The sequence below is a fragment of the Ursus maritimus genome, unplaced genomic scaffold (genome assembly GCF_017311325.1).
Source record: "Ursus maritimus isolate PB19 unplaced genomic scaffold, ASM1731132v1 scaffold_20, whole genome shotgun sequence".
Taxonomy (NCBI): Eukaryota; Metazoa; Chordata; class Mammalia; order Carnivora; family Ursidae; genus Ursus; species Ursus maritimus.
This window is the reverse complement of record NW_024424453.1, coordinates 42,319,166-42,338,543: the sequence shown is the minus strand read 5'-3', so window position 1 is coordinate 42,338,543 and position 19,378 is coordinate 42,319,166. Positions and strand designations below refer to the sequence as shown.

The window sequence follows — 19,378 nt, the reverse complement described above, 5'->3', positions numbered from 1 at the left end:
AAGAGAAACTCATTTTTCTAGCATGGTCTCCTAAGTGTGTGTGTGTGTGTGTGTGTGTGTGTGTGTGTGTGTGTGTATTTTTTTAAGATTTTATGTATTGAGGTGGGGGCACAGGGAGAGGGAGAGAGAGAGAATCCCAAGTAGACTCCACACTCAGCACAGAGCTGAGTGGGGCTTGATCACACAACCCTGAGATTGAAATCAAAAGTCAGTGGCTTCATCGACTAAGCCATCCAGGAGCCCCTCCTGAGTGTATATTTTTAAGCTCTTCTTGAAGTTGACTACTTAGCTCTTTCAACTCTGGCTCCAGGGGTCTTGGCTCCTACTTTGTTCCTGTTACTACTTTTGGCCACATCCTCAGCTGTCACCCAGGATACCCTTAGGTCTTAAAGGATGTCCCCTTGTGCCCCACTTCATTCAATTAACCCAAGTAGAGCTTACAAGGGCCAAGGACTCTTCTGGGTGCACTAGGAATTTAACAGCAAACAAAGCAGACCCCCCCCCCCAAATCACTGCTTGAATGCAACATACATGGAGCATACATCACTATGCTATATATGTGTAGAGACAATAAAAGTAATAAAGCATAACATATATAAAATGTTATAAGAGGGTAAGTGCTGTACAGAAAAATAGGCAGAGAAAGGGGATAGAGGGTGTTCTGTGTGCATTAATTACAGTTATATGGCTACATTGTAAGAGAGTCCAGAACTAAATCATATTCACCTTAGAGAGTGATGGTAAGGGTCCAAGTGATGAATGCCTTCAACCACTTTACAAGGTGCTTTTTAAAAAAATTCCAGTTCCCCTCTTTCTCCATATTCTTTCCTTTTCATTCTTGTTTCATCTTTTCTTCCCTTTTTCTAAATGTTGTTTATCTTTAATGGGGCATTGGAATGGTGCGATAGAAAGAGCAGATATACTAACTAGGACCTAAAGCCAGTTATCTCTAAGAGCCTCAGCTTCCTCACCTGTAAAGTGGGGATAGTAAACATATTTTGTAGTGTTGTGAAGATTAGAGATGAAGCATGTTTGCAAAACATCACAGTCTCTAATTGCAGGCCTCTTTAAATGGTAGCTATTATTAAAAGCACATCTGCTCTTATACAAGTAAGTGAATAACGTGTGCTAGCCTCAAAGTAACTCTCTGGGAAGTTGAGAACAAAAGGGGACTAGGACCCAAACCAGGAAAGAGTCTTGCAGCATCCTTAATTTTCTGAGAAAGTGCTTTATGAATATCCTATTGGAGATGGATAGGACATGTGCTCCGGACCCTCTGTAACATAAAGTTTCCCTCCAAAGCATGTAGCTCTCACCAGCTAACTTTGCTATCTTTTAAAGTATGCATGATAACCCTGCTAACAATAATGCCCATAATAAGCATGCTATGGGTCAGGTTTGCGGATAGGAAGTCACTTAACCCTTCCATGACCGTGTGTGGCAGATCCCATCACCACTCCCAGTTAGAGCTGTAGATATTTGAGAGCTGCCCTCCAGGTGTGGATATTTGAGGGTGGACTCAAGAGTATGGGAGCCGCTGTGGTGGCGGGTCAAAGGGACAAGCACACGAGGATACCTGGCCAGGAGGACTCCCTCTTTCAGAGGCCCTGAGTTGGGGTTCACACTTACTGATCTGAGAGGGGGAAAAAAACTTGGAGGAGTCATGAAGACCCGTTAGTTCCTTTGGGGTTCCCGTGAGCGTCCTTGATAAGGGTGGCGTCCTCCTACCCTCCTGCTACTCTAAAGAACGTGGTTAGGAGGTAGGGGCGGTGGTAAACCCCACCGCACTTGGAAACTTTAACTTCGGGAGAACCTCCCACCCGAAAAACGAGTTAGACGCTCCGTTTCAGTTAAGATTTTACAAAGAAGGGCGGAGCCTCCTGAGGAGGTGGCGGGGGTGGTGCGTGGGGGATCTGTGAGCCGCCGATTGGCTGGGACAAATGCCCGTCCCGCTTCCCTCCCTCCCTCGTGTCCGGGTGGCCGCCCGTCAGGGCCGGCAGGCGCGCGGAGCAGGCTGGCGGTGCCAAACTGGCAGGGGGCGTGACCAGGGAGGCGGGGAGGGGGCGTGTTGGGGCGGCACCCGGGCGCCGCGCGCGTCAAGGCCTGCGGTCCCGCCCCCGGGCCCTACGCGGCTTACTCCTCCTCCCCCGCCTAGACCTCCCGCTCGCTCAGTTCTCGCTCCACGTTCCACGCCGCGGCCTCGCTCCCCCGCGAGAGCCAACCCAGCGGCCGCCGCGCGCACACGCCGCCCCGCGTCTCCCGCGCACGGTTCTCTCCACGCGCGCGCCTCGCTCCCGGACGCACGTTCGTTTCCCCTCGCGTGCCCGGGTCTCGGCTGCGGCGGCGGCGGGCGGACCGCGCGGGGCAGCTCCTTAGCGGCCGCCGCGAGCTGGCCGGCGGGCCATGGAGGCGGATGGGGCCGGCGAGCAGATGAGACCGCTACTCACCCGGGTAACGAGCAGGGTGAGGGCGCCGCGGGCGGCGGGGCTCCTCGGCGGGAGTGGGGGGGCGCGGAACCAGGCAGACAAAGGCGGGGGCGCGGCGGGCTTCGCGGTCCAGCCACTTCGTCCCGGGCCCGGAGCCCCTCCGCCGCCCCGCAGCCGGCGCGCCTCGCCATCCCCTTTGTGTGGCCGCCCAGGGCGCGGGTGCGAGGGGGCGGCGGCGCCCAGGAGGCCCGAGTGGGGGCAGCCGGCAGCGCGCCGCGGGCATCCTCGCCACCCGCATCCTCGGCGTGGCTCCGGCGAGACCCCGGCACCCCCGCGGGGCCATCCGTCCGCCCTTGACCCCGACCACCTCTTCTTTTCTCCCCTCACTGCTCGCCTGCCTTATTCCCGGGTGTGCTCCCCGGCCGGGGTCTTGGTTCCGGTTGTCTTGGCGCTGGAGTTCAGATTAGCCCCTCGAAAACCCATTTTTTTTCTCCTTCTAAGCGCGGCTCCACCTGTTTCTAGCCTCAGGCAGTGGTGAAGAGTTGGGGTGAATCTTTTCCCTTCTTTTGCGTCTCCCTAACCAGGTCCGCGCGGTGTGCTTTGTTCGGTGAGTTCTCTGGCCGCGTGGACGAGCTGCCTTCGCGGCCAAGGCTGATTTTCGCTGCTGACTCTGTCTGGTCCGCCTCCTCCTCTTTTGGCGAGAACCAGGGGAGTATCCTCCTGCCGCAGGCCAAGTAGAAAGAGGAAAGTGTCTTGAGCCTTCTGAGCTGCTCCTTCTTTGATCAGCCTAGCAAAATCCCGTATCCCGGTGGCTTTGGGTTCAGGATTCGAGGAGAGTGGGGGTGGGCTTTTAGAAGGCCAGCGTTCCCGTTTTAGGATGCTGGACCGGCGGCCCATGCTCGAGAAATTGACTTCCTGCTTTCATGTAGAATACATGTGTCCCCACAGTTGTGTATCTCTTCTCCCTTCGTAGTTACTGCCTCAAAGGGCATGGAAGTGTTAGAAATTTTCCGACTTCCAATTCTTACTCTGTGACCAGCAAAGGAGTGATGGTTGCAGTGAAAATTTTCCAGTCTTTCACAACTAACAGGAAAATTGCTTTTCGTGTGTTTTTATTCAGGAGTTTTCTTTAACCCGCTCCCCCCACCCACCCCCGGCCAATGTTTTTAAAGAATATTGTAAGGCCCTGGAGAGTAGTCATTCATTATTACTTCAGTATGTTCACTTACAAATTCTCAAAACATGGAGGAAAACGGAGTCTCCAGACTGTGAAGTCATTTAGCAGTGGTTTTGGGGAAGATCAAGTCACAGTGATGGTAATGGAATACTGGAAACTCATTCTAAGGAATCGTCAGTAATTCTTTGTGTGACATTTGAATAAGCTGCGTTTTGGAGGTTTTATTTATTTATTTTATTTTTGCACTTTCTCTGTTAATGTGTATCAAATACAGTGTTGTCCTTAAATTTATTATTTGCAAATTTTCAATTCAGAGCAGTTAAAGAACGTTCTAGTTTTCATAAAGCTGGATGGCAACTATGCCTTATCAAATATTGTCTACTTAGCTAGCAAAAGAAGCATGGTAATGCCATTGCCTTCCAGATCAGTGATTCATTCATTCATTGTAATAACACTTAGAACCTATTTTGTAGTATCCAACAAGACAGAACCAGCTCTGCTCTAATAGAACTTAGGGTTCAAATGAATGACAAAGGAATTGTCAAGCACTTATTAATGGCATAGCAGGGGAGCATTTTGGAAGGGTATACCTCCTAAATCTTTGGGAAGATAAAGACTTGACTACAGTAAACATATACAATTCAGTAATGGAAATCAAATATAATAAGCTATCACAGCACTCAATCTAAAAACAGAGTGGGAGAACAGGAGAACTGTTGGTGTAGGTAGTACAGAACACTAACTTAACTGGGAAGAGAGGAACTGTTTGCATTGACAGTTACTTTTTCTTATCAATTTTCCCCTGGAAAAGTCATAAAAATGGAAGATTATAATATTCATCAGTGATTTCTTCAACAGGCAACTACTTGGCATAGCCAAAAAAGTAGAATAAAATTAATATTCATAAAATGCTATCTTGGGTATGTGATTATGCAAAATTTTTGAATAAATTGGTGGCAGTTTATATTGCTCTGAAACAAGCCCATCTGTTCCGTAATTTAGGCTCTGAGGTTTCTTCTGCTTCTAAAATTCTGTTCTTTTCATTGATCATGGTTTTGGGATAGGAGGAAGGTCATTTATCTTCCAAAAACGCAACTTTTGTTTGCTCCAAAAACTTATTGCAGGCCTCCCTTAGAATTGACTTGAACTGTCAGTTTTATTTTCTGGTATAGGTTAAATATTCTGTTACAACAGCACTGTTTAGAAGGTTCCCAAGTTTTGGCAAGTGTTTATTCTTCTAAGCAGTACATTATTAACTCAGTTCTGTTATCACTGAAATTTCTGGGCTGTTTCATGCATTTTATTGTTTTACAGTTTCATTCATTTTATAGGTATTAAGTTATCTCCTAGGTGCCAGGCGCTGGGGATATGGGCACACAAGGTGGAGTCCTAACCTCACTGAGTTTATTTCGGCATGTGTAGTGAACACAGTGATAGCATTTGCATTCCTGTTAATTCCATTTGTGAGTGCCAGTTGAAACATTTTCTGAGTCCATTAGAAATACTTTTTAAAAAAGTAGTCATTCAATAAATAAAAGATAGTAACAACCTTGTATGAGTTCAGTGGTGATTGGCAAGTAGAAGGTTCTTTGCTGGGTCTCTAAGTAAGCATACTTTTTGGGATCTGTGGTTAGGTATAGATAACTCTAGAGATAATATGTACCCAGGCATAGTATCAGAATCTTGGTTACCTTTTTTTGCCTTTAGTTGGTTTCTCTGCATCACAGTCCATGGTGTTGTAATAAAGGGAGAGACAGGAAATCTCATCTGTCTAAATGAAACTGTAGGACAATTGAGTTGGATTGAAGAATTGTTTTTTTTGATAATTGAGACTGAGAAGTACACAGGTTTTCTTCTAAGAGAGCTTAGGGTATGAAAATTAGAATGTTTTGTTACACTAGTCTTCTGTTACTTGAGTAGGTTAAAATCGAAAGCCAGAGTAACCTGTTGTTAGAGGAACCTGGTTTATTTTAGTGGTATGTGGTGTGCTAACCAATGTATTAAAGCCTTAGTAGTTAAACTTGTCAACATCCTGTAATGGGTTGTTTTTCTTCCTCTTTCCTTCCCCTTCTTTCTTTCTGTATTTTACCACAAATATGATCTTGAAGTGGATAGGATCTGCAGCTGACAAAATGGGCCATTTACATAAAAGGAGCATACAGGTGACTCAAAGGGTTAGTGTTATAGTCGAGTAGTGTGGCTTTTGATTTATATTATAGCTTCCTCTTGTTGACTATAGATTCTTCTCTAGTTATAGCTTTTTGTAGATACAGTATTTCCAATTTTGCAATAAACATGTATCAGTAATAAAGATCAGTGTTTCTCTATGTAAGAGTGCAGCAACCCACCCAGCTGCTTTTAAGCCCACTTTTGAACCAAGAGAATTTTTGGTTCCTGTACAAGCAGGATGCTTACAATGAAGTTTGCCTCTTTTTGTTTAGTAAACTACTTCATGTATTTTGTTGAGTGATATTTGTTGAATTTTATAGCCTGAGGAGATTTTTAGGATTTTGTATTTATGATGATGATAAAACATGAAGGGGTCTGTGTTTGGCATGGTGTTAGGATAGTGTCTGGTAGTGTTGCTGTTGACAGTTTTCCTGAGGGCCCAGGACTTAGCAGCCTGGAGTAGTGCTAGGTTTCTAAATTAGTGACTCTTCACTTCATGGGCTAGACATTTTTAATAACTACTATAAGATGAGAGTGGCCAAACACTTTTTTTCAGTGCTTGGTTTAGGAAGATAATGTGATTATGACATTAATAGGCACTTTTATCTGGAGCTGATTTGCCAGTGCAGAAAGGTTCTAGTTTGGCTGTTATAAGCAGATTTTCATATTTACTCCAAAGAGGATATTTTAAAATGTTTTAATTTTTTTTTAAAAGATTTTATTTAGTTACTTGACAGGATAGAGACAGCCATGAGAGAGGGAACACAGCAGGGGGAGTGGGAGAGGAAGAAGCAGGCTCATAGTGGAGGAGCCTGATGTGGGGCTCGATCCCACAATGCCGGGATCATGCCCTGAGCCGAAGGCAGACGCTTAACCGCTGTGCCACCCAAGCGCCCCCTAAAATGTTTTAATTTTTATTAAGCCATAGTTGCGATTTTAATAAGTCTTAAGCAGTTGTTTTTTGAATAATATCCAAGTGAAAGGTAAAGCATAATCTACCTTTTCATAATGAAATAGAAAAGATATTTTAATATTTTAACTACTCTTTTTCTTTTATAGAGAATATGTAGATTAGTGTCATTGGTTTTTATTTTGTTTACATGTCAGACAGTGTAGCATTGTCCTCTTTCTGGAGTCCAGGACTGTACTGCTGCTTTTTTGTCAGATTGCCTGACTTGGAGAAGCTGTTGAGTTATATGTCATCCCTGACTAGGAACTTGGGAATCGGATATACCTTTGAAAATGGATTCACATGTGCAGCGTGCCTATACTTTATATTATAGAATGGACTGTGGACTGGTTTCTCAGGAGAGCATGAGAAAGAAAACATGATACTTGTAATCTCTTTTCCTCATAATTTGCCATAGCATGTAATTAACACATGGTGCTTTTATGTTGGGTGCATGGTCTTTTATATACAGATTGTTTTCAGCCTGATACCATTCTTTATTCTGGAAAAATACTGAATATACTCACACAGACTCTTACCTTAGGAATTGATGTATTCAACAAAGATAGGAATAGAGCAAATTTGTATATAGTAGACTGTCTTCCCATCGAGTTCCATGGTAGTGTTTGGAAAGGTTTTCATTAAGAAAAAAAGTTCTCTTAAGAAACAAATTTTTGAGTGGTACCTGGGTGGTTCATTGGATGAGCATTCGACTCTTGATTTCGGCTCAGGTCATGATCTCAGGGTTGTGAGATTGAGCCCCCACCATTGGGCTCTGTGCTGGGTGTGGAGCCTGCTTAAGATTATTTCTCTTTCTTAAAAAAAAAAAGGAAGAAAGAAGGAAGCAAATTTTTTTAAAAAGATTTTATTTATTTATTTGAGAGAGAGTGTGCACATGGAGCAGGGGCAGGGGGAGGGGCAGAGGGATAAACAGACTCCCTGCTGAGCGGGGAGCCCCTCTTGAGGGCTTGATCCCAGAACCCTGGGGTCATGTCCCGAGCCGAAGGTAGTCGCTTAATGGACTGAGCCACCCCGGTGCCCCAAAAGAAACAAATTTTTGATAAGAATTTAAATTAGGAATTTCCATTCCATTATAGTTTGTCCCCTGGGGTGTCGTCATGCTCTAGAAAAACATCTTTTCTTTTTTACAGTTGTAGCACTTTTTAATATTTGCCATAGGTAGGTGAGGTTTTGGGGGGAAGTGTTAGGGAATGGAGGAAAGAAGGGTATTACTGGACTGTTTGAATTACAACAGATGCCCCTTGTAAGCAGAGTCAAACTTCAGCACAAGGAGCCTGGTCTGCGCTTCAGCCCTCACTGGCCCTCTCCTCTGAATGCCCTTCTGCCTTTCTGTAGGGTACCAGTCCCAAATCGGATGTGATAGCCCCGAATTTGTCACTTTTTCAATTTAATACTTCTGTCCTAATCATTTCGCCTGCCGGACTATAATCATGCTTGGGGATTCTTTGCTCTACATTTAAAATTCCCAGAATTTTTTTTTCTCCTCTGGGCGTTCACGTTGTCAGGTTCAGATCTGTAGCAGAATTTTATTTCTGGTAGATACCGCTGTCTAATGTGAAATGTATTGCATTCTGAAAATCCTGGATGTTAAGATCATATTGTACAATATGAATTAAAGACCAACTTTCTTAATCCTGTAAGCATCTAATTTATTTATTTAAAATGAGAGACATCTACGTAAAAATCAGACTACAACCCCTCGTGACAATTCCCACAGTTATTTAGTAGAATTTATTTTGCTTGATACCATTAATTGTTAAACATGATCCCTTTGAGTGTGCTTCGTTTGCTTTGCACCAAGGTACACTTCATGGTGAATTCTCTGCTGTTTTTTCATTAGCTCTGGGTTCTCGCCTAACATTTGGAGTATTAATGGTGCCACAGATAATATAGAACTTCTATTTAGAATTGCTTCCAAAATAGATAAGACGATGGGGACTGTAGTCCATGAATCCCCAGAAACTGAAAAATTTTATGCTCGTATGCATTCTTTCCGGGAGAGGATCAAATGGCTTTACATTCGGATCTCAAAAGGGTTTATAATCCAAAAAGTAGTGAAGGAATGCCTGGTCTAAAAATTAGCTCAGCAGGTTTTCTTAGAAATTCATAGAAGTCTTATATTTTGCTTAAATAGATGACAATAATTATTATATAGCCCCAGTATTTGCTAAGGTTTGTCTTGCGGAATATTTCATCTATAGCAGGTTTTGCCAATTAAGTTTGGGAACTGTCACAGACTATACTTTCCAGAGATTCATAGTACATAATGGTGTGTTAAAGGCTCTGAGAAATCCTGTAATAAATACATTAAACTTCTATGGGGAGAGAATATAGTCATGTGAAATGGAAATTTCTGATGGTTCTTATAAAATATGAGCAGTAGGTCACTGATCTGTTCTAATACAGGTCTAAGCAAATCCTGTGATAGTGATAATTCATTTTGTTACAGTAGCAGGAGAGATTTGAAAAATATATCATTTAGGAAGATGCTTTGGAAGCAACCTGATAAGGCCTGGTTGAATAAATTATGGTATAGCCACAGAGTGAGGTACTGCAGCTATAAAAAAAGAATGAGGAAGATCTCTTTGTACTGATGTGGACAGGTCTCTAGGGTAAATTGATTAAAAAGGCAAAGGGAGGGACAGAGGGCACTATACAGTGCCTTTTCCTTAAGGGGATAATAAGAATGTATTTACTAGTATTTTTATAAATACACAGCAAAGGAAAAGAAAAAACCAACAAAAAATGGTTGCCGTGAAGGGTATGAGGGAACAGGAATTGAGACAGGAGTAGGAGCAAAACTTTAATATGTACCTTTCTATGTAGTTTTGGTTTTTGAACTATGCCAACACAGTGTCTATTCAGTAAAATAGGATAGTTTCTTATATTACTTTATGTCATGGGTTAACATATCTCACTAGTTCATGAGTGACTTGGTATACAATTTAATATGATACTGGCTGCTTAATTTTTCATGCTAAAAAGGCACCATATGAATGGCAGGGTTGTTAATACATGCCTATCCGTAAAATCACATGCTACATTCCTGACTCTGTTACTGAATCTACGAGTCCTTCGGCAGCTTTGAGTTTGCATGTTACTGATGTCCTGATCCTCCTCTCACTTCCAACTTCTTTCTCTCCAGGGATTTAGATTGTGGAAGAGTAAGTAGAAGGCATGATGTGGGGAGAGAATGAGGGCATCGTTATAAATGAAGTGCCTTAGGCATAGGAAAGAACTGCTTGGTTATATATATTCTTACACTTAGAATTTTCCTTTTGATTTTTATACTTACCTTCAGTCAAGGGTCGAAAGCGTTGAAAAAGAAATCATCCAGACTCATTACGATTAATTGTTGAGACTACAGTGGCACAGTTGCAGGAGGCACCGCTCACACCGTTTTCCTGTTTTTGTTCTAGAAGGCACCATTTACCTTGAATGCGGTGTGACTGCTTTCCCATAGAGCTGCGCCATGTGTCAGTACTGTGGGAAGACATCACTCTATGGATTCTTCCTGTTGTATGTACTCCATGTGAAATGTCAGTCCCTACATCTAAAAAAACTAAAAATAAGGCTAAGAAATGATTTCTGTTTAGCCAGTTTTTAGAAGTCAATAATTTGGAAAAGAGAATCATTTTTTTCTTCTCTTGAAAGTGTTTTTATATGGAGTGTGAACCTCAGTGGTATTCTGAGACTTCCCAGCACCTCAGATGGAATAATGAAACCTCTTCTAATGGGAGTGCTGGGTAAGGAGGAGGAATGCCATGATTCTCCTATTGTTGTGAATCGCTAATTGAGAATGTATGATTTTGTCCTTTGCTCTGGGGCAAAGGAAGGACAGGTAACTAATTCTTTAGAGAAAGCCTGCTTTAAGCCATATATTTTATTAGGCATCTTTTAATCACTTATTATCCCTGTTACAGATGTGAACTCATTGGCAGAGAGATTTTCTGAAATTTCCCAGGCCATACAACTAGTAGGCGGCTAAGCTGAGATTTGAACTCATGATGGATGCCAAATCACTGCTTCTCCCTCTTGTTTCATCTCTCATTAGCCTAGAGTAGTCAGTGATCCCTGTGTGTCAATACCATTTAACATTAATCACATTAGATAATTTTGCATGTATGATACTTGAAAGGTCCATTTGCCTTAGATAATTAACCGTATTTTATATTTCAAAGTTTTTATTACTATAACTTTTGTGAATTTGTTGATAATATTATGGAAATTAAATATTTCAAAGAAATTTTCCTCTTTGTCTCCAGATTTAAGGAATCTAATACATTTTTCTGGATCATTGTTGGTTCCTCAGTTAGGTCTACTCTAGGGTTTAACACATAGAAAGCTTTCTGTGAATTTGTTCAGTGAATGAATATTAGGATAATATCATGAACTCCTAAGATTTGAAGTTGAATATGGTTAATTGTTTAATCAGTCAGTTAAGAAATCTTATAGCTTTTATCTGGGGTGTTACCATCAAGGAAAAGACTCCTGCTTTGCTTGATGTAACTGCCAGTAGAAGGGAGTATTTTTTGCCTTGGTTCTATTGAGGGGAAATATTGAATAAATACAGTTTGGATTGATCCCAGAGTAACAGTACTTAATATTTTCTTAAACTGAGATATGATTTCAGGCAAGTGAGTATTAAGTAAATTAAAATGAAAATTTTATGACTCTTAAGATACTTCACAAGTTTTAAATACATTTAAATGGACTCTTGGAAAGTAGTGGGTATTTTGTTTATGTATTAATACTTGTGTAATATTTGCATTATGAAACTCTGCAAGTTTTGATGTTTGCAATTATAAAAGGACCAAGGCAGGAAAAGGGATCTCAAACCCCAGATACGATGTCAGCTGTTATATATATATTTACATTGGTTTGAAATCGTGCTATTTCTCTTAATTCATTAGAATTTTTACTTACATAAAATATATATATATATATTCATTTGCTTTTAATTTTTTGATTTTGAGGTCCGTGGGCCCTCTTCCTTCCTGGACTCTGCCCCCCTAACTTCCCGGTCCATGCATCAGTGTTTGCACAGGTGCCATAACTGGCCATTGCACTGACTCAGTAGAGTCCTTTCAGTAGTATTCTGTATTTATTTTTGTTTTGCTTGTAATTGTTCCCAGATGACCTTTTAATATGTTCAGGAGGCATTTCCTTATCCATTTTTGCACATACTATTGGCAGTATCCTCAGGATAAGGTTCTGTTGTGAGCCTGTTTAAATCCAGGCAAGTTGGTCTCCCTTTTGTTAGGAATAAGGGATTCATTCAGACTAAAATTGACCTTCATTTTCTCTTTCATTTTATTTTATTGAACTGTTTTTATTCAGTTAGTAGGAAATTCACTAAATAACCACAAGGCCAAAACCTTATTTTCAGGACAAGGTAAAATTTGGATGTGCCTAACCTTAGCCCCTGGTGTGACAGGTATGTGCTTGGGGTTCACACACACTGGGTTCCCATACGTAATCTGCCACCAGGTGGCCTTGGGTAGCTAACATCTTTGAATCTCATTTTCTCATCTCTTAAATTGAAATTATAATACTTATAGGGCTTCTTCAGGATCAGGGAAAAGAGTATACTGTGTATAAAATGCTGAATATGCCTCTGGAAACATGTAATTAGTAACCAACCTGTATTCTTATGAAATATCTCATATAACAAAATTCTGAAAGAATTAGTCTACATGTTGATTGAGAAGAAACAGATAGAAAATAGAGTCTTGACTATCCTCTGGCATTGAGATATTCTGGGAAGGGGTTAGGTATTAGGAAAACCTCAGTCTTCTATCTGTATTTTTCCTTTCCTTTTCTTTACTCTTCTGACAACAGATGTGGGAGGGGGTGTTTCCTTTTACCAAGCAATTCTGTGACAGGAGCTGGGTGTCCTGCAATTTAACTCCATTCTGGCACTGTCTACCTGGAGGTAGCATCCATCCCCCAAGTTAAGTACCCCAGCTCACACAGCTGCTGCTTCAGATGCCAATGGCCAGTCCTCACCTGTCCTTCTGACTGATGGCTAGAAAGTCGAGGTTCCCCTGACCCCTCCTTGGATTCGACTGATATGCTAGAGCAGCTCACAGAACTCAGAAAAACAGTTTATTCACTGTTTGCCAGTTTACTCTAAAAGGATATGGTAAAGGACACAGATGAAACTCCAGGTGGATGAGATTAGGGCAAGGGGTTGTGGAGCTGCCATTGATCTCTTAGAGTGCCATCTCCCAGCACTCCCACCCACATGGTTCAGCCACCTGGAAGCTCTGCAGGCCTTGTCTGTGGGGAGTTTTATGGAGGCTTCCTCGAGTTGCATGACAGTCATTAACTCTATTTCCAGCCCCTCTCCCCTCTCCAGGGAGCGGGCTTAGGGCTGAATTCCGAGCTTCTAACCATGACCAGCCCCCATCCAGGAGCCACCAGGAGTCACTTCATTAGAATAAGAGACCCTGCTATCGACCAGGAAATGCCAAGGGATTTAAGAGTTCTGTGTCAGGAATCAAGGACAAGATGTTTAGAAGTTTAAAACATATGATTATTTTCATATATAATTTTAACCATTTGACAAAACATTTAAAATGTAATATATGTCTTTCCCACTGATGGGGCACCTGGGTGGCTCAGTCCGTTAAGCATCTGCCTTCGGCTCGGGTCATGATCTGGTCCTGGGATCAGGTCCCATGTTGGGCTCCCTGCCAGTGGAGAGTCTGCTTCTCTCTCTCCTCCCTGCTCATGCTCTCTGTCTCGCCCAAATAAATAAATAAAATCTTAAAAAAAAAAAATAGAGTACTGATTACTATGATTAGGCTGTTGTGGTCTTTGTAAAATTTTAATTATTTTCTTTTGACATTTGATTTCTTATGTGTTATAGATTTGTTACAGATAACAAATGAAATCGTGGTTATTTAAATGGGGAAGGGGAGGAGATGGGTTTTCTGTTATGTCACTCTGTGACACCAATTTTACCTCCTCGGATGGTCTTCTGATTCTTGGCTGGTTACAGAGAGCTGAGGTTGCTAGATAGCTTAATTCTGTTCTGATGAGATATTCCTGTATCTTCTTGTCACTGTTAACGATTTCAGAATTCAGTCTGCAGGGTATTGCAGCGTAGGGGAATTTAGCACACTGCTTGGCAGAGTAGGTATAAGATGATTCCTAATTTTCTTCTGTTAAGGCTCAATTACCAGAAATGTTACGAGTTTATAGTTTCATCTTAAATTTAATGATCATTTATATTATTTTTCTATAATCTGAAATAACAAGAATTGCCATGTATTTAATTGGATAAAGTGAGGCTTCTGAATGTTGTTTCACATATACATATATACACACATATGTATATATATATGTACACATACTTTCATTATGTATGTGTATATATGATTATATATTAATTTGAACCATTGGATGGATCATTAAACAATTTAGAGATACTTAGGAATTTCAGATTACTTGTAGCATTGAATTTTAATGGCTTATATTAAGTTACCATTCTTTTTTTGTTTTTTAAAAGATTTTATTTATTTATATCTGACAGAGAGATAGGCAGCGAGAGAGAGAACACAAGCAGGGGGAGTGGAAGAGGGAGAAGCAGGCTTCCCGCTGAGCAGGGAGCCCCACACGGGGCTCGATCCCAGAACACTGGGATCATGACCTGAGCTGAAGGCAGGCGCTTAACCACTGAGCCACCCAGGCGCCCCTTAAGTTACCATTCTGTTGAAAAAATGATTTCTCCGAAAGGTCATTATTGTAGGGATTTTAAGGTAATGCAGTTTTAAGGAGGTCATATAAGGACTTTATTGTCACATTGTTTTTTTTGCGAGGTTGATGTTTTCTTCCATTTTTCAAGCTACTTCAAATCTGTTTTATTTTTAACTATTTATTTATTTTAGAGAGAAAGAGCACAAGGTGGGGGTACTAGGGTTAGGGGAGGAGAGGAGGGAGAGGGAGAAACAGGTTCCTGGCTGAGCAGGAAGCCTGATGCGATGGGAGCCTGATGTGATGTCGGGCTCGTTCCCAGCACCCTGAGATCATGACCTGAGCTGAAGGCAGACGCTTAACTGACTGAGCTACCCAGGTCTACCTGAGCTACCCAAATCTTTTTTAAAAACAGTTTTGATAGAGGTAAGATATAAATAAAAGTAATTTTATTGATTAAAAATCAAAACAGTATTTTGATAAAATGATTTCATAGCAAAGTATGGGCCCTTCCAGAATTAGAATTCATTTTGGAAGCATGATGGGGAGAGGCGGGAGATAAGGTCATGAAGGGAGTGAGGGAAAGAAGGTTTTTTTTTTTTTTTAATTTATTTTTTTCCATTTTTAAAATTTAAATTCAATTAACATATAATGTATTATTGGTTTCAGAGGTAGAGGTTAGTGATTCATCAGTCTTATATAACACCCAGTGCTCATTACATCATCTGCCCTTCTTAATGTCCATCATCCAGTTACCCCATCCCCCCACCCCATCTCCCCTCCAGCAACCCTCAGTTTGTTTCCTATGATTAAGAGTCTCTTATGGTTTGTCCCCCTGTCTGGTTTCATCTTGTTTTATTTTTTCTCTCTTCCCTTATGATTCTCTGTTTTGTTCTTAAATTCCACCCATCAGTGAGATCATATGATAATTGTCTTTCTCTGATTGACTGACTTTGCTTAGCATAATACCATTTAGTTCCATCCACATTGTTGCAAATAGCAAGGTTTCATTTTTTTGATGGCTGAGTAATATTCCATTGTGTGTGTGTGTATGTGTGTGTATGTGTACCCCATATCTTCTTTATCCACTCATCTCTCCATGGACATCTGGCCTCTTTCTGTAGTTTTGCTATTGTGGACATTGCTGCTATAAACATTGGAGTGCAGGTGCCCCTTCGGATCACTACTTTTGTATCTTTGGAGTAAATACCCAGCAGTGCAATTGCTGGGTCATAGGGTAGTTCTATTTTTAACTTTTTGAGGAACCTCCATACTGTTTTCCGGAATGGCTGTACCAGCTTGCATTCCCACCAACAGTGTAGGAGGGTTCCCCTTTCTCCAAGGGAAAGAAGTTTTAGATTAATTTCCATCATTTCAGATCACAGTTAAAAAATACAAGTGGCATGTTTTACATAATTGCATTTATACTCAATTTTTATACGTTAATTTATTTTGCCATCATCTCCTAATTGGGTTGATTTAGCAATAAATGGGTTAAAAAGTTTAAGTGGTGAATATTGAATGGATTAGCCACTGGGGATTGTTTCTTACTTCAGAGTGCTAGTGCTTCCTCAGTTAAGGTTGTGAACTTCAAATAGGGGCAGTTTGAGATTCTAATTTGTTGGCAGTGAATCTCAGATTATTGAGGGTTGTGCATCTTCCTGCCTCTACAGTGGTAGAGGTATCTAATTAGAGAAGTAAATCATGTTCATTGAGAAAAATTATTGTAGAAAGCCTAAATGGTATCATTTCAGCTTTATTTTTCAGTCTGCCTCAAGAGAATGGCCCCACACATCATAATAAATGATCATTGATAGACTGATTTTGGTTGGGCCTGTTGGTTAGTGGTTGTTTAGTGTTTAATGCCTTGAATTACTCTGGAGAAGAAGCTTTTGCTTTAGTTTTTTGTCTGACATAAATGAAGTTGACCTTTGTGTTTTAGAGCGTAGGTCTAGGGCCTTTAATCAGAACTTTTTACTCGTGGTGTTGATTGTGATTTAAAATTTTAATTTTATCCTCTTTAACTTTGTCCTCCATTATTCAAAATAGTTGTGAAGCTAAAACCTTGATTAGCCTCTGCTTGTCCAGCTTTTAAAGTAGGTATTTTTAAATAAAATTTAGGAAGAATTACCCCAAATATTCATTCCCTGCATCTTCTCCTCACGGTTTTCCAAACTGTTGTGATTTATTAGTGATTTGCAAAAAACAATTTATTGGGTTATCACAAGCATTAAAAAAGTAAAATAACGGTAGAAAATACCAAACAATACATTTGGGCAAATAATTGTTTTGTGAGGCTTTTTTTACATATACATACATAGATGTCAATAGATAATTGCGTGTACTGTAATCCCAGTGATTCCTGTTAAAAGACTACTGAAAATCCATTTCTATACGGTTAACATTCGATTACATTCTTTTGGAATTATATATACATATATAATGTTTTTTCATTTTAAGTTTTAACAAATCCGAATAAATATCTAGATTACACATTATTATTTGATGTCTGAGTTAATGCTACATCAAAAGGTTTTATATGGTTCCGTGTATAATAAATGAGGTATAATGAGAAAGAAGAACTTCCAACAGATTTTTCTCTGTTCAATTTTAAACTCTCATCAGCTATTTAAGCCTTTAGGGTCATGGGCAAAAACCAAACATACATACATATATGTATATGTGATATGTAAATAAAAAAGTTTAGTCAGTTTAGTCAGTTTGACTCATAAGTACTTGAGATATTGTAATATTTTTAAGGAGATGTTCATTTGGAAAGGACTTACATGGAACACTCCATAGAGAAAATCTTACCTTTAATACCTGAGCAATTGAATCAGTTCTCTATTGCTGTACATTAGCTGCTTTGAGATTTTATAAGAAGCAAGATGAGAAGCAAGGAGTGGTTAATGGTATTAAACTGTAATTCTTCTGTTTCATGTGTATGTAAATACAAAGTTAGAGAAGGTTTTAAAGAAGACAAGTATTGTTTATTGTATAGGATAATCCTTATAGACTTAGGATTTTTTTTGGAGAGAGATCTGAAGGAGATTCTGTTCGGTTCAATAGTTTATTGATGTAGGAAGGAATGAATCTGATTCTATTTGATGAACTGTAATTTTTTTTTCTTAATCTCTACACCCAGCGTAGGGCTTGAGCTCACAATCCTGAGATCGGGAATTGCATGTGCTACCAACTGAGCCAGCCAGGTGCCCCTGATAAACTGTAATTTAGACTCAATATATTTGCAGATTAAGTGTTAGTGAGAAAAGCAAGGTATGTTCCTTATGATTCCATTTTTTTATATATTTATTGGAAGGAGATTTAATATTGAATATTATTATTGAATATTGAAATATGTAAAAATTAATATTGAATATCTTAGAAGTGGAATTTAAGGGTAAAAGAAGATTATTAGTTTTTGAAATTTTTACTTAGAGCATATATTATTTTTATTAAAAAAATACGTATTGTTTTAGGTAAACTGTACCCCCAATGTGGGGCTTGAACTCAGTGACCCCGAGATCAAGAGTTGCGTACTCTGCTGATTGAGCCAGCCAGGTACCCCTATAATAAAAATATTTTAAAGTATCTGAAGTTATTCTCTTACAGCCATTTCTTACACAGATTCATTATTCCTAAAAGAGTTAAATTATTTTGTAGGGTTGGATAAAATGGTCGTCTTTTTCACTGGATCATCGTCTTAGCACCTTAGCAGTGGCTATACTTCTTGACCGGTGTGTTGAGTTTTTAACTGTAAAGATGGTTGTAGTGAAAATGATTTTCATATAATTGAGATTTAGGCTCTTGATGAGTTTAAGTGTGTTTAGGCTTGGCTGTCATCTTACGAGAGGTCCTCTAAATTACTTACGCCATTCTAGAACTGAGTTCCTTTACCAGGTTTTTAAGCCTGATCGATGTTTGAGCTTTTGATGTCTGTTAGAGAAGTCCTCAGTGGACCCAGGGTAGGAATTTATATTCGTTTCTGGTTTACAGTGTTGTAAATGTGATCTGGTAACAGTATATTCCCGTAATTCCTATTCTGTGAACTTGAGGCTCTCCATTCACTTAGCCTGCCTTTCCTTTTTGTTTTTTGTTTTGTCTGTCGCCTGCATTTTCCTCTCCAGTTTAGAATCCATGGCCGGTATCTCCAGCCTTTGCCTTGTTGTTTGAGGACATTTATCATCATTTCTTTTGGTACTAAATATTTCAGTAAATTCCTAATTCTCAGTCAATTTAACTGTGTTGGAGATAGTCAGAACAGCTGGAAAAATTTAAGTTACCCAGCTTTATAGATTGGTACCCCTATACATTGATATTTCTTTCCCTCTGCTTCCTCATCAAACAGAAAATACTCCCCTGTCCCATTCTCTCCTATTCTCTACAGTGGGCACACCAAACATTCTTGCTGTCCTCAGAATGTATCCTCTCACCCCTCAGTCTTAGTAAATATTGCTACTTTCTTCACAGAGGCAGTAGAGGAATCCAGAAGGAGCTTCATCCACTGCTATTTCTACTTGGACAGCTCAGCTGGAACTTGTGGGGTCTTATGCTGGACTTATCAAACCTTTTCTTCCTGCGTTTCTTATCTCAGAGCACACTTGGCTCAGATTTGAAAATGTGAGCATTGTCATGACTTTTCTCTCCCTCTGCGCAAACCCCAAATCCAGTGGATTTAGCATCCTGACTATCTGTAATTGGTCTCCTTTCTTCATACTTCCTTTGCTCATGTAGTTCAGGCCTCTATCTTCCTTTGCCTAGAATAATGCAGTATCTTTCCACTTGGCTTCCAGTGTTAAAGAAAAAGTTTTATTCAATGACACTTGCTAAAGAAGGTAAAGCAGAATTTATTTAAGGGAGACCATGATGATATGGGTGTAGCGACCACTACAGTGGGAGAGGGATTGGACCCAACTTGGATATAAATACCTCTAT

General features: G+C 40.3%; 1 protein-coding gene across 5 annotated transcripts in view; it reads left to right on the top strand.

Annotated features, from left to right (window-relative positions):
• The first annotated feature begins 2,137 nt into the window (after nucleotides 1-2,137).
• Nucleotides 2,138-19,378, top strand: part of SLC4A7 (solute carrier family 4 member 7) — a 110,903-nt gene continuing 93,662 nt past the window's right edge. For 4 of the 5 annotated variants that reach the window (XM_040636885.1, XM_040636883.1, XM_040636881.1 and 1 more), the window contains exon 1: nucleotides 2,138-2,463. In XM_040636885.1, coding sequence (XP_040492819.1) covers nucleotides 2,404-2,463 — 60 coding nt within the window. In that variant the 5' untranslated portion in view covers nucleotides 2,138-2,403. The remainder of the gene's footprint in view (nucleotides 2,464-19,378) is intronic. The other variant, XM_040636882.1, reaches the window with a different exon arrangement.